The sequence below is a fragment of the Notolabrus celidotus genome, chromosome 3 (genome assembly GCF_009762535.1).
Source record: "Notolabrus celidotus isolate fNotCel1 chromosome 3, fNotCel1.pri, whole genome shotgun sequence".
Classification (NCBI taxonomy): Eukaryota; Metazoa; Chordata; class Actinopteri; order Labriformes; family Labridae; genus Notolabrus; species Notolabrus celidotus.
In genome coordinates, this window is record NC_048274.1 from 4397376 (window position 1) to 4411813 (window position 14438).

The 14438-nt window shown below is 40.0% G+C and overlaps 1 protein-coding gene across 2 annotated transcripts in view; it reads right to left on the bottom strand.

The window, feature by feature from the left end:
- The window catches only part of mpped2a (metallophosphoesterase domain containing 2a), a 91152-nt gene extending 77215 nt beyond the window's left edge, over window positions 1-13937 (bottom strand). Inside the window, exons 1-2 of one of the 2 annotated variants that reach the window (XM_034678743.1) lie at window positions 13467-13937; window positions 10662-10941 (exon numbers count right to left, since the gene is read on the bottom strand). In XM_034678743.1, the coding sequence (XP_034534634.1) occupies window positions 10662-10774 (113 nt within the window). In that variant the 5' untranslated portion in view covers window positions 10775-10941; window positions 13467-13937. Of the gene's footprint in view, window positions 1-10661; window positions 10942-11865; window positions 11951-13466 lie in introns of those variants that run through there. The other variant, XM_034678753.1, reaches the window with a different exon arrangement.
- Between the last annotated feature and the right edge of the window lie 501 nt (window positions 13938-14438).

A 14438-nucleotide genomic window follows, 5' to 3' on the forward strand; every position in this document is an offset into this window, starting at 1 on the left:
GTGTTGCTATCGCTCCAGTTCACAGTGTGTACCTCATTCTGAGTCAGGTAACCACAGCGAGAGCTGCTTGTGCTTCATGAGAATTAAGACCTGAATTTATAAATACAAGACAAGGAAGAAGAAGTGGCTTCACATTTTCCTTTTCTTTTCTGTTTTATCATATTTGTCATTTTAATTGTGTTCTTTTATGCCTGTCTGAATGTCTCCAATGCTTTTAATGTTTTAATGTAAAGCACACTGAGTTGCTCTCGTGTATGAAATGCGCTATACAAATAAAGCTGCCTTGCATTGCCTTGCCTTGCCTAGGGGTGTAACGATTCATCTGATACATCCATGCATCGATTTATACTCCAATGATCCAACTACATCGATCTGTGCTCGGCAAGTTGGCCTTCCAGACGACATATATCGATCTAACATTGTTTTAAAAGGTAATAAATCAATTGTATCGATACTAGGAAATAACACATTGGATTTAAGCACGGCAGACTTTATATGGACGTGGGTTTTTTTGCACTTTTAATGATAAAGACGTTAAACGTTACTCAATTCAGGCTGCCTGTCTGTGACGTCATCACCACGCGCCAGCAGACAACAAATCATAGCATGGCGGATGACAGAGGAGAAGCCGGCGAGCGAGAAATTATGAAGACACCATTGCGATCCAGTGTGTGGAAACACTTTGGCTTTTGCAAAGATGTTCTAAATAAGTCGCTCGCTGTTTGTAGGACATGTAAAGGTCAAGGAAAGTTACCACGGCAACACCACAAATCTATCCAACCACCTATTAAGGCGCCTTGGGATTTCACACAACGTTTATATCCATAATTAATTTGTACCTGATTCCCTTACAAGAAACAACAGGACTCTAGTACTGTCCAGTATCAAGGTATTTATTTCACAGTCACACTGGTTGAATTTTTGGCTGAAATGTTACTGAATTGATTTCAAGTCACTGAATCGTTTCAGATCGTATCGTTCTATATGAACTAATATCGTCCTTCAATCGAATCGGCAACCACGAATCATGATACAAATCAAACCGTTGTTAAAGAGAATCGTTACACCCCTAATTCTGCAACATGTGTGGGTTTTGATATTCAAGTGGTATCCTGAAAACATTTACATTGTACATAAAAATCTAATTCAGGGCTGAACTTGAATAATTTACATTTCATTGCTTTCCCATTAAATTTGGACAATTTGCAGAATCACTACACAAACTTTTGGACCCCCTTTTTGTCTAAAAAGGCGGTCATCAAATTGCCAAACATATAAGAAAAATATAAGATTGGCATGTTTTAATATATGTAGAATCAATTTTAGGTTATCCTTACTCATGAATGATCTGCAGCAAAACAGCAGAACCTTTAGGATCTACTTTTCAACATTTCTTTATCCAGTACTTCTTTTTTTTTTTAAGTTGCTTCTTGTTGAGTAAAAATCAAACATGCATTTGATAGTTTGGCATGTTTAGCTTTTAAAAAAAAGGCTTCATCATCCCTCAAAGTGAGGGGTTACAGAAACTGTATTTTTTGGCACTAGTTCATTTGCACAGGATTTGTGTGTGTTTGCATAAGGAGACATCCTGCCTCTGAACACTCCTAAAGAAAACTTGGAGTTCAACGTCAGACTGATTTAAAATGTGAGCTGTAAAAAGTGAACACAGGTTGATTCAAAGAAGAACCTTAAACATAATTCTGAGCACAGTTGTGGAGCACGCTGCCGTCTTCAGATGTTCTCCTATCAGTGATCCCCGCTGTGGTGTTCTCCTCTGACTGTGCTGGCTCGCCCAGCGCGCTCGTCCGGTGGGAATTAAATAAATTAACACTCTTAAAGGCGTTAATGGAGTAATGCGGTTAAGTCATCGAGTGACAAATGCCAACACATCTGCGATCAAGATTAGCCACAAACAACATCATCCCTGCATGAGCTAGTGCGGTGCGTCTGATTAGCTCTGCGTTATTTAGGGTTTGGATTAGCTTTCTCCCTCTGATCCGTCCTGCAGCCATTTTATTCTTCGAGAGAGAGAGAGAACGAAGAAGTTCTCCTGCAGACTCAAACAGCATTTCATCTGAACAGCCGTCTAACTTACAAAGATTCATGCTTCAAAACAAAATGATTAGAATGAGTTTCAGACGGTGTTGATAAATGTCACTCAGCTCAGCTGCTCTGATGAAGATTTGATTCTTCTTCCTGTTTTCTAGCCTCATAAACTGAACATCTTTGACTTTTGGACCATTGAAAGGACAAACAAACACTTCTTCCTGGGCTGTGAGAATTTGCAATTGACCATATTTTGCTTATTTTAGGGAGCAATCAAAAAATTATTTAAAGAAGTTAATAATGGAAATAATCTCTCATCAAAAACTTACAAGAATTTAATTCCAGTAAATATTTTGAAATCATCAGAACTGATTTTTGGAGGCTTTGAGGATAAAGTGGCAGGAAATGAAATGTTAAGAGTAATTAGTTTAACTGTGTTTGTCAAAATATTGGTGAATGCTTTGCTGCAGACCTTTTCCTGGAGAGCAACAACAGGATTAACCACATTTTAAGACGTCTTTCCTCCTTAAGTCTAAGACTTTTCAGGCTAACTAAAGTCTTGCTAAGAAATCCTGAGAAACACCCCCAGATCACCGGTCTACAGTGCTTTGAGTTTCAACTCTCTGTCTGTCTGTCTGTCTGTGTCTGTGCGTCGGGCTTTCCCTGCAGTCTGGCCCAGATCCTGCTGCTCAAATTGGATTTGAAGCCATTAGTGTCCCAACTCGAAGCATATGTTCCAAGTTGCTGAGCATTTCATTTCAGGAGACGGAGGAGGACGACGTGGGGGCCGAGGAGAGCGGGAACGAACGAAGGAGAGAGAGAAAGAGAGAGAGAGAGAGAAAGAAAGAGAAAACACAGACGGAGCAGAAAAATAAACCAGACACACACACACGGCTGGAGTGAGTCTGTCGCTCACTGACAGACAAACAGACAGAGAGAGAGAGAGAGAGAGAGAGGCGTCCCATGCTCTGGAGAAAACACACTTTGACTTCAGGGTCACGTTCCTGAGCATTAGCCTGTAAATGCCACTGTGTGTGTGTGTGTGTGTGTGTGTGTGTGTGTGTGTGTGTGTGTGTGTGTGTGTGTGTGTGTGTGTGTGTGTGTGTGTCAGTCTGAGTGTGTACATGCTCTCCTCATGTTTTCATATGCGGTGCCTTCCACACCACACAAAAAGGCGCTGCTGTACTCCATCAGAGAAATCTAAATATTCTGTCTGAAGGGAAGGGTTGAACATTAGAGCAGGGATTACATTTCAAAAGCCAGACTACCCCTCTGACTTTTCCTCCTCTTTCTGCTTTCAAAGAAGCAACAACTTCATTTATGTCCAAATATTGCGTGGATGCAGCGAGGGAGAAACTCCAAAGCAAGCCGGATCATTATCTCTCAAATCTAAACAAGCCTTTACTTTCCCAGAACAGAGCTCGTATTCTATAAGCGCTTAAACATAGCGGGGGGATGGGCTTATAAGAGCGTGTGTGTGTGATCCCGGGGTTCCCAGTCTGAGTTTAAGAATGGCAGAGTAAAACACTGCAGGCTCTGTAGAAGCCAGGAAGCAGCCTAATGTATTTATCCAAACACATATCTGCTGAGAGGCCCCACAGCTTCAACACATCCCCTTCCTACGGGGGCTTCACCTCCACAAACTACCACAGAGAGGACGGAAAAACCAGCGAGACCGTGCGATATCTTATTCATATAAACAAGGTGATTATTTGTCCTCAAGTTTCAGGGAGTTTAACGGCGTTTTCTGCAATCCGAGGAGAAGCTTTAACGTTTTATTTCAGCTTCTCAGGAGCCAACTCTCGTCTATTACGACGTAATGGATGAAGATAATAAACAGCTCTTTACAAGGCAAACATCATCCACAATCTGTTCCTGTTTGTCATCATCAGGAGTAGAAATAAACCATCTCCAGATGACTAATAAATAATGATCCACTTTTAAAAACTAAGTGCTTCCCCTCTTTAACATTTAGGAGATCCATTTTTTTCTCTTTTTGCATGTTTATTTCATTTTCCCAGAGATCGGATGCAGATTTTCTTTTGTTTACGACCAAAACGAGGAGAACAGAAACTTTCTAGGTCACTAGAGCAAGACTTACAGTTACAACACATAAAAACATACAAGCATAATAAAAACGGTGGCGTTTTAAAGTTGGTACTGGAGGCTAGGCTGGCTTTTCCACCACATTATTCCTGTGAATCCACACTACCAGTCTAAAGTTTGGAAACACCTTCTCATTCAAGGGTTTGTATTTATTTTAACTATCTGAAACACTGTAGATTAATACCAAAGACATCAAAACGATGAAAGAACATATATGGAATTATTTAATTCACAAAAAAGTGTTAAACAAAGCAGAATATGTTTTATATTTTAGATTCTGTAAAGTAGCCCCCTTTTTCCTTCATGACAGCTTTGCACACTCTTGGTATTCTCTCAGTCTGCTTCATGAAGTGGTCTCCTGGAATGGTTTTTAATTAACATGAGCCTTGTCAAGAGTTCATTTGTATAATGACTTGCCTTCTTAATGTGTTTGAGACCATCAGTTATGTTGTTCAGAGGTACACAATGGATAGCCCTATTATATTATTATATATGTAATCCAGATTATGGCAAACCCAGAGTATTTCATAGTTTTGATGTCTTCAGTATTAATCTACAATGTTGTAAATAATTAAACTAAATAAAAACCATTGAATGAGAAGGTGTGTTGTATGTTGTTTATTGTGTCTAATTTCTATGGAGCAGCTAATTGAGGTGACCTCTTCAAGCACGAGTTCAGCTTCTGTTGTGGTGCGTTTTGTGCTGTCTGGCAAGTGTTCACCTTGATTCGTACTGAAGCGTCTGCCCGGCTTTATTGCCGCCTTTGTCAAACCATCAAATAAACTGACGTAACACAAACTGCGATGTGACCTCGTCTGCTGTTTTCAGCGGTGCTTGTTTTGTGCTGGCAGCGCCGCTCACAGCTGAGGAATCCCAAAACAAAAACTGTGACACAATAATGTGAACACTGCCAACGCCAAGAGAGAGAGAGTAAGAGTGCAATCTCGCTGTTTATACAAATCCATTATTTGACCGTCTCCCCCAAATAATCCTCCTTCTATGAATATGATTATGCAGACTGAAATGTGGGAGTGTTTTTTTTATTCAGTCAACAAAATTAAGACATTGCTCCTCATACTGAGGAGGAGACAGGGTGCAGGTTTACTTTATGCATAGATCTCTCTCCACTCTCTCTGACTATGATTCAGCGGATATTTTTGAAAGGAAAAAAACAGTCTGAAGTCTGCAAATCTGCATGATCTTGGTTTCTTGCATGTCATCTAGCACTGCAGAGAAAAAATATGCACCTCCATAGTTGGACATGGTGTTAGGATAGGCTCTATTTTCACATATTAATATCCGTCTGTTTGTTGTGTGAAAACAAGTCACTTTAAAGTGTTGAAATGAACACAGGCTTCTTCATTTTGTATTATTTTAAACTAAACTTGCTTCTCCTAATTCACATACACTTTGATATGTAACAAGAGATGGAAAAAGGGCAGTAGAGATTCATGCAGGCTGTTCTACAAAAACAAACGTGCATCCTAAACTGAACCAAAAGCATCCTGATCAAAATCTAGTCCATCCTAGAATACAAAGTAAAAGATCCACCACGTATCATTAATTTTCAAAGATTATGATTATGCAGACTGAATTGTGGGAGTTTGTTTTTTAGTCAGTCAACATAATTAAGACATTTCTCCCCATACTGAGGAGGAGAGAGGGCGCAGGTTGACTTTATGCACAGATCTCTCTCCACTCTCTAAGACGAAAGTAAAAAAAAAGGAAAGGTATGAAGTCTGCAAATCTGCATGATCTTGGTTTCTTGCATGTCATCTAGCCCTGCAGAGAAAGAATATGCACCTCTATAGTTGGAGCATGGTGTTAGTATGGTCTCTATTTTCACATGTTAATGTCCGGCTGTTTGGTGTGTGTAAACAAGTCCCTTTAAGGGGTTGAAATGAACACAGACTTCTTTTATTTTGTATCATTTTGAACTGAAATTGCTTCTCCTAATTCACATCACTTTTGATATGTAACAAGAGATTGAAAAGGCAGTAGAGAGTCATGCAGGCTGTGCTACAAAAACAAACATCCATCCTAAACTGAACCAAAAGCATCCTGATCAAAATCTAGACCATCCTAGAATACAAAGTAAAAGATGTACCACAGATCCTTATTTTTCAATGATCATGCAGAGTGAATTTTGGGAGTGTTTTTTGTATTCAGTCAACAAAATTAAGACATTGCTCCTTATACTGAGGAGGAGAGAGGGAGCAGGTTGACTTTATGCACAGATCTCTCTCCACTTTCTCAGACGAAAGGAAAAAAAGAGGAAAAGTATGAAGTCTGCAAATCTGCATGATCTTGGTTTCTTGCATGTCATCTAGCACTGCAGAGAAATAAAATTAGTGATGGCATAAAAGCCTACAGGTGCACCTCTATAGTTGGAGCATGGTGTTAGTATGGGCTCTATTTTCACATGTTAATGTCCGACTGTTTGGTGTGTGAAAACAAGTCGCTTTAAAGTGTTGAAATGAACACAGGCTTCTTCATTTTGTATAATTTAGAACTAAATTTGCTTCTCCTAATTCACATCAATTTTGATATGTAACAAGAGATTGACAAAGTAGCAGAGAAACGTGCATCTACAACAGCCAAACTGAACCAATAGCATCATGATCAAAACCTAGTCCATCCTAAAATACAAAGTAAAAGATCTTCCACAGATCAATGTTTTTCTATGAATAAGATTATGCAGACTGAATTGTGGGAGTGTGTTTTTTGTATTCAGTCAACATAATTAAGACATTGAGAGGGTGCAGGTTGACTTCATGCACAGATCTCACTCCACTCTCTCTGACTCAGACACATCTGAGGAAAAGTACAATTTATGAAGTTTGCAAACGTGCATGATCATGGTTTCTATCATGTCATCTAGCACTGCAGATAAAAAAAACTGTGATGGCATAAAAGCCTACAGATGCACCTCTATAGTTGAGCATGGTGTTAGTATGGGCTCTGTTTTCACATGTTAATGTCCGGCTGTTTGGTGTGTGTAAACAAGTCACTTTAAAGTGTTGAAATGAACACACACTTCTTCATTTTGTATTATTTTTAACTCAAATTTGCTTCTCCTAATTCACATCAATTTTGATATGTAACAAGAGATTGAAAAGGCAGTAGAGATTCATGCAGGCTGCTCTACAAAAACAAACTAAAAACAGCCAAACTGAACCCAAAGCATCCTGATCAAAATGTAGAGCATCCTAGGATACAAAGTAAAAGATCTAACACAGATCATTATTTTTCTATGAATAATTTTATGCAGGCAGAATTGTGGGAGTGTTTTTGGTAAACAAAATAACTCCTCACGACGAGGAGTAGTGCAGGAAGCAGGTTGACTTCATGTTTCTTGCAGAGCTCCAAAAACACAACCTCATTTTTCCTGTAGCTCTAATTTATCTGAGATTTAAACAGAATAAGAATGATGACAATGCTCCCTCATGATACTCTCAGTGACTTGCATGTAATGTATCATTGCACTGTGATGTGTTGTAATCACATTGCTTTAAAACATTAAAGGAAAAAAGCTTTGCCCTCCTGCAGCCAGGGCACGGTGTTAGGATGAGAGCTTTGTCTCACGTCGATGTCCGTCTGCTCGCTGTGTGAAAACAAGTCACTTTAAAAGTGTCAAAATTAACACCGACATACTTTTGTATTATTTAGGCAAAGTGTTCTATCAGCATGCACTGCAATTTAAATCAAATAAATATGTGATAAGAATTTAAAAAGAGGAATAGATGTTGGCTTTTCTACAGAGAACAATTGTACGTCTAAAATCAGTCAGACTGAAGTCAAAGTGCTCGACAAAAGACCGAGGTGTCTGAAGAACTGAATCATCTCCCCTGAATAATCCTGCTTCTATGAACAAGATCACACAGACAGAGTGTGAGATTGTTTCAGGTATAAAAAGGTGTTCTTCAGTTCAGAGTGAGGAGACGTGCAGGTAGCAGACTGACTTTTTTTCTTTTAGCACAGATCTCCCTGCCTCTGTCCTCCTGCAGCTCCACTTCATCTGAATAAAAATAAGAAACAGTGTTCTTTGTGTTTTTGAAAAGCTGCATGATGCCGGTGTCTTGCATGTCATGTTACTTTTCAGTGTTGTAGGAACAAAGCTTCAAAAACTGTTTCCAGCAAAATAATATAATTTCACTTCTTTGCAGAAATGTGTGTTGTGTGAAAATAAGTCACTTAAACAGTAAGAAGTAAAGCAGACGTTTTTAAGTTGACACTATTTTGGCAAAATATTCTATTTGCTCATATTTTTGTGAAGTGAAAATAAAACAAGAAATTTAGAAAGGGCTTTAGGATGGAACCATCTGCCCGAGGAGATCAGGTCTGCTCAGTCAGTGAGCTTTTTTAAATCCCTTCTGAAAACATACTTTTATCACAGAGCCTTCCCAGATTTCATCTGAATCTTATTTTATTTTAACCGTCTTAAGAAATATATTTTATTCCTTTAGAGTTATTTTAGGGGAATTTTATGTCTTTTAAAATATGTTTTATTTCTTTATCTTGACTTGTGTGTTTTTATGAACTGCCCGTTTGATTTTGCTGCCCATGTGAAGCACTTTGTAACTTGTTTATTGAAAAGTGCTCTACAAATAAAATTATTATTATTATTATTATTGTTAGAGATTTGTGTCGGATTTGATGAAATCAAAACAATTGTACAAAACAGCCAAACTAAACCAAGAGTCCATAATAAAAATGGAGATCACTAAAACAAAGAGAGATCTCTCCCCCTTATAATTCTGATTTATGAGTCAGAGCAGGCAGCAGGTTGATTATTGCTTTTTGCAGATCAAAGAGATCTCCACAATTTTCCTGCAGCTCTAAATTATCTGTAATTTGCCACGAGTTAAAAAAGGAGGATCAGCTGTGCACATCTGCATGATCAAGGTCTTGCATATCATGTATTAATTAATGCAGTGTTGTTTTAAGAAAGTTCTAAAACTTTTAAAGGCCTAAAGAACAGAGCTGCACGTCTGCAGTTTGTGCATGGTGTTAGGATGGACTCTATTTTCTCCCATTAATGCCGTATTGATTTGTGTGTGTGATAATAAGTCTTTTTAAAAGTGTAAAAATTGCCAACAACGTGCTTCATATTTAATAATTTCTGCTAAATATTTTATCTGCTTTTCATTTATGCAGCTAAATTGAAAAAAGGCTTCAGAAATCTGTGTCAGCTTTGCAACAAAAACAATTGTGAATCTAAAAAACAGTCAATTTGACCAAATACAGAAAAGCTCAATTAAAAAGAAAACATGTTGAATTCAACAAAGTGACCAGCAAATCAACTCCAGTTACAATGAAAACAACCAACAGGCTGTACTCTGTTGCTCCTCTTCAGCAGCGTCCTGCAGGTGATCTTTTTACACAACGCTCTCAGTGATTCAAAAATATCTCAAGCACACTGTTCACATAACCACATCCAATAATCACTCACAACCCTTTCAGAAAAGCTCAAAAAGCTGCTGTAACCGGGGACACAAAGCATGCAAACACTCAGCTGTGTGTTAAACTCTGTCTACAGATAAAACACACACACACACACAGCGCTCTGATGAGTGTGTGCGTGGCGAGGGCTGGCGGGTCACAGCGCTCTGACCCACTAATGAGAGGCAGAGAGTAACCACATCAGACAAGAGCAAGGCTAAGTAACTGGTCTGATAAATAAATGAAGAGAGAGTCCTAATGTGAACAAAGTGTGCATGCACCGCAATGGCAACATGGCACAAATGATAACAGTCTCACAGAGCGGGCACGGAGAGGGGAGGCATACGTCAGGGAGGGGGGGAGAAAAGTCCTGAGTCAGAGAAGCTTTTACTCAAATCTGTGTGGAACATAGAAAGCATTCAGTTCTTGTGTAAGGCTGTGTTTGTAAAAATATGACTACTGTTTCAGAATATCACATGCTACAATAAAAGCAAAATTTAATTCAATCTAGAAGTTACACAGCACAATTTAGGACAATGTTTGAAATCTGACTTTGCTCAAATTTTGTCCTCACAGGCCACCGTACTCAGTCTGAGCTTCAGCCAATTAAATCAAACAATAAACAAAGACTCAGCATCAAACAAGCTCACGATTGGCTTCCTGAAACAATTCAAACCATCGAAAACTTCTGCTTTTTCTTCATGCACCTCTTAAATAAACACCTTAAGTATTTAGTTTTTCTTTTAAAAACTTCTTAACATGTTTAAAACTGCAAACAGAACCATGCTGAAACCACCTGAATGCAACATTTTAAATAAAATGGTCATAAAATCAAAAAATCAAAACAAAAGTCACCAGAATCAGTGTGAGCTTAAAGTTGCATGCTTAAGTTTTTTTACTTTTTTGTGTCATTTCTGCTCAAAATTAGGCAACACAACACATTTGATCAGAAATGCAACTATTTTGGTGGATCAAAATGTTCCTCTCTGATGAGTGATTTTGATTTACAAGCTGATGACAGAGGATCCATTACTGTGTGTGTGTGTTAGTGTGAGTTTGGTACTTACATGTGGACGTGTGGAGGTTGGAAGCGGCTCTGGTTGATGTTGTAGTGTGTGAAGGCCTGTGTGGGGTTGGAGCTGTACTCGTCCACCGTGATGGTCGTTTTGCCATGAGCCATCCTTCCGCCGTTTGGACATGAGACGCCGTTCGTTCACCGGGATTCAGCAGCGAGCCGTGCAGCGGTCATCCTTCAGAGCCGCTTTAAGAAGCCCAGGAAGTCTCCCTGCAGCAGCAGCAGGAGGAGCAGCGACCCAGCCGACCGTCTCGACCCTGACACACAGCAGTCTGCACGGACAGACAAAAAAAACCCACATCAGCTGCTTTCAACAGGAGCACAGGACATTCACAAGCGTCTCTTCTAACACAGATAGAAAGTAAAACCTCTTTAAAAGAATTCACACATGATTTTAGGCTCCAAAGAGAGAATGCACAGGCAAACACAGGTGGCATGAAGAGCTCAAATGCCCCTGGGTTAAAGCAGTGCAGCAGGCATCAAGTGAAACAGTCACAATGTTCACACATGATAAATACTGTAATTATATTTTATACTTTAGTTTCAAACAGCACAAAGAGAAGCATCATAAGTGCAGAAATACATTCCTTAAAAAGCTCATAAACCACTTTAAAAAATCCTAATTAGAAAAACACTAGAAGATAATGAGCAAATCTACTCAACCTTTTCTAACAATACAGCATTTTATAAAATGTCTTTCCAAAAAACTAAACGCTTGACTGTTAAGGCAACAATTTACAATCTGGGAGGCTCATTTTTAATTGCTGCTCTGCTGCTTGTAACCCAGTTGGTTATAATTCAAACTCAGATATTCAGAATGTAGAAATTGCTGCAGGCATAGCCTCAGAGGCATTAGCCTTTTGAAATTAAACTAAGCAATAAAAATTAAAAAGCTGCAGGTGTAATCTCAGCTGGTGAAACTGTTGCACTAAAACAAGAAATCTGCAACAAAGCATGCACGAAAACAGGACAAGTCTCTGCTGACGTAACAACACACCAAAATAAGTCAAAAATCTGCTTTTATAATTTCAGGCCCTGTGCTCTAATTCTGAAGTGAACCAGCAACAATTAATCTTTGCATAACCAGATACATAAGGTAAAAAAAAAAAATCACTCCTACTCTTTACAGTCTGCACAGAAAAGCCTCCAAATCTCAGCACAACAAGTGTGGGTTCTGCATCTCCAGAGTCACTCACCGGGCTCGAGCTTCCCTCCTGTCTGACCTCTCTGACTGATAGTAAAGTGGCCACTGTGGGCACTGACAGGCTTTTTATACCAGACCTCCTGATGCAGCCACAAGCACTGAGAAAAAAAAAAAAAAAAGCTTCAATTTTACAAGCCTGTCATCTTTTTTTTATGTAGAGTAATCATCAGCAGCTCCGGAGTTCACTTCATGGTTAAATCCTGTGATGCAGTGAGGAGCAGGAAAAAAAAAACTCCAATTGTTGTATAGCTTTGGCCAAACAACCTCAAAACTGAAGCTGTCCTATTTCCTCCAAGAGCATTGATTTATGTTTTCTGGGTCAGCCTCTTGTGATGTATGCATTGAGTAGAAGTGTGAGGGTGAACTGAATGTGTGCATATTTAATAAAAAAAGAAACAGCTTGAGCTACAGTGTAACCTCTCACATGAGCAAAGTTTAAATGATACAATCTTGCAAATTCAATGCACCCATGCTGTTACTGGCTGCAGAAGAGTTTGCAGATTTTCCTGGGCCCTGCAAATAAAATAATTCCCCTCTAATTAAAAGCTTCACCTCTGCAATCCTCCTCCTGAAGCTAAATCTTTAACTTCTCCTGAACAATTGGCCAAACAACCTCAAAACTGAAGCTGTCCTATTTCCTCCAAGAGCATTGATTTATGTTTTCTGGGTCAGCCTCCTGTGATGTATGCATTGAGTATAAATCTGAGGGTAAACTGAATGTGTGCACATTTAATAAAAAAAGGAAACAGCTTGAGCTACAGTGTAACCTCTCACATGTGCAAAGTTTAAATGATACAATCTTGCAAATTCAATGCACCCATGCTGTTACTGGCTGCAGAAGAGTTTGCAGATTTTCCTGGGCCCTGCAAATAAAATAATTAAAAGCTCACTTCACCTCTGCCATCATCCTGCTCCTGAGGCTAAATCTATAACTTCTCCTGAACAATTTTGCAAATGTAGGCCGAAAAATTGTAGACTTGTGTGCAGCATGCTTCACGGTCTCCTCGCCGTGTGCAGTCGGTGTGTGTGTGTGTGTGAGAGAGAGAGAGAGAGAGAGTGCGTGTGTGTCGGACTGTCTGTGTCTACCTTGTGGCTACAGTAGCAGCAACTAGCTCTGTAGCTTAGCCTGCCCTGGCAGTAGATTTTTATTATTATGCTGCACTGAGCTGCTTTTCTGTGCCGGCTATGCACACACACACACATTTGTCCGTGCTGTGCTGGAGCCCGGATGCACACCGTATAGCTAACTTCACCAGAAGAAATCACTCCGGTAAGCATAAAGAGGGCGAATAAATTGACCCTTTCTGATACCATGCATGTACACGATGTGTGTGTGCTCTGTTCACGCTGCAGCTCGTGCACAAAAAGAAAGACAGGTCCGTGCGATCTTGAACTCTGCTCCTGGAATAATAAAAAAACCACCCAAAGGTGGAGAGTGTCAGCCCCGCCGCGCTAACCTCTTGCTCGTCCTCGTAAATGACAAGCCACCTTTCAACCGACGGCTTTGTGTCAGGAATCTCTCTTTTTTTTTCCTCCCCTCTCTCCCCTCCCTCCCTCTCCGGTTCTCAAAGCACAGCAGAAAGGTTGCTCTACCTTCGTCGTGTGGGGCTTTTTTGTGCGTTTTGTATCTTGGCCGGAGGAAGAGTGTCGGGTCGGGGTCGCCCTTTACGCGGCGGCGGCGACGGCGGCAGAAGCAGCAGCAGCGGTGAAGAGACGCGCGTCCATGCGGCAGCAACAGGGGAGAGCAGGCGGGCAGGTCCGAGCGCGGTCGTCCGGGGGGTTGCGGCAGTCTGGGCGGATAGGTTAGAACCTTCGACCCGGCGGGACCTCGGCTGGCTCCTGTGGAAAAGAAACCAGACAAGAGAGCGAAGAGAGAGGAGAGAGAGAGAGAGAGAGAGAGCAGGAGAGGAGGGAGAGAGACACTGACAGACAAGAGGAAGAGAGAGAGAGTGCAGCCTCGGTGTGACGGAGTCGGAGTGCAATGAGTCGGAGCTGCCACTGGGGTCAGAGAGCAGAGAGAGCAGGAGCGAGCACAACCCCCCACAACCTCCCGTACGCGCGCCCTCATCGGCGGGCACACGCACGGTGAGGCGCGAGGAGGAGGAGGAGGAGGAGGGAGGAGGAGGAGGAGGAGGAGGAGCGCGCAGTCCTGCTCTACCCCCGTGATGCATTCACATGCTGTCGGAAATGGTGCTTCCTGTTTAAAAAGACTCCAAACTCAGCAAAATTATACAATTATTAATCATGAAACTCAATTAACTTTATAAGGTTCAACTTTTCGTATAAATTTGTTTTATTTCTGATCAAATAATTGCTTCTTAATTATATACAGTCTTATATTTTATTTTATTCTATTTGATTTTATTCTATTTGATTTTATTCTATTCTATTCTATTTTATTTTATTCTATTCTTTTCTATTTTATTCTATTCTATTTTATTCTATTCTATTTTATTTTATTCTATTTTATTTTATTCTATTCTATTTTATTCTAGTCTATTTTATTTTATTCTATTCTATTCTATTTTACCTTTATCATTGCTATTATTATTGTTATTATATGTT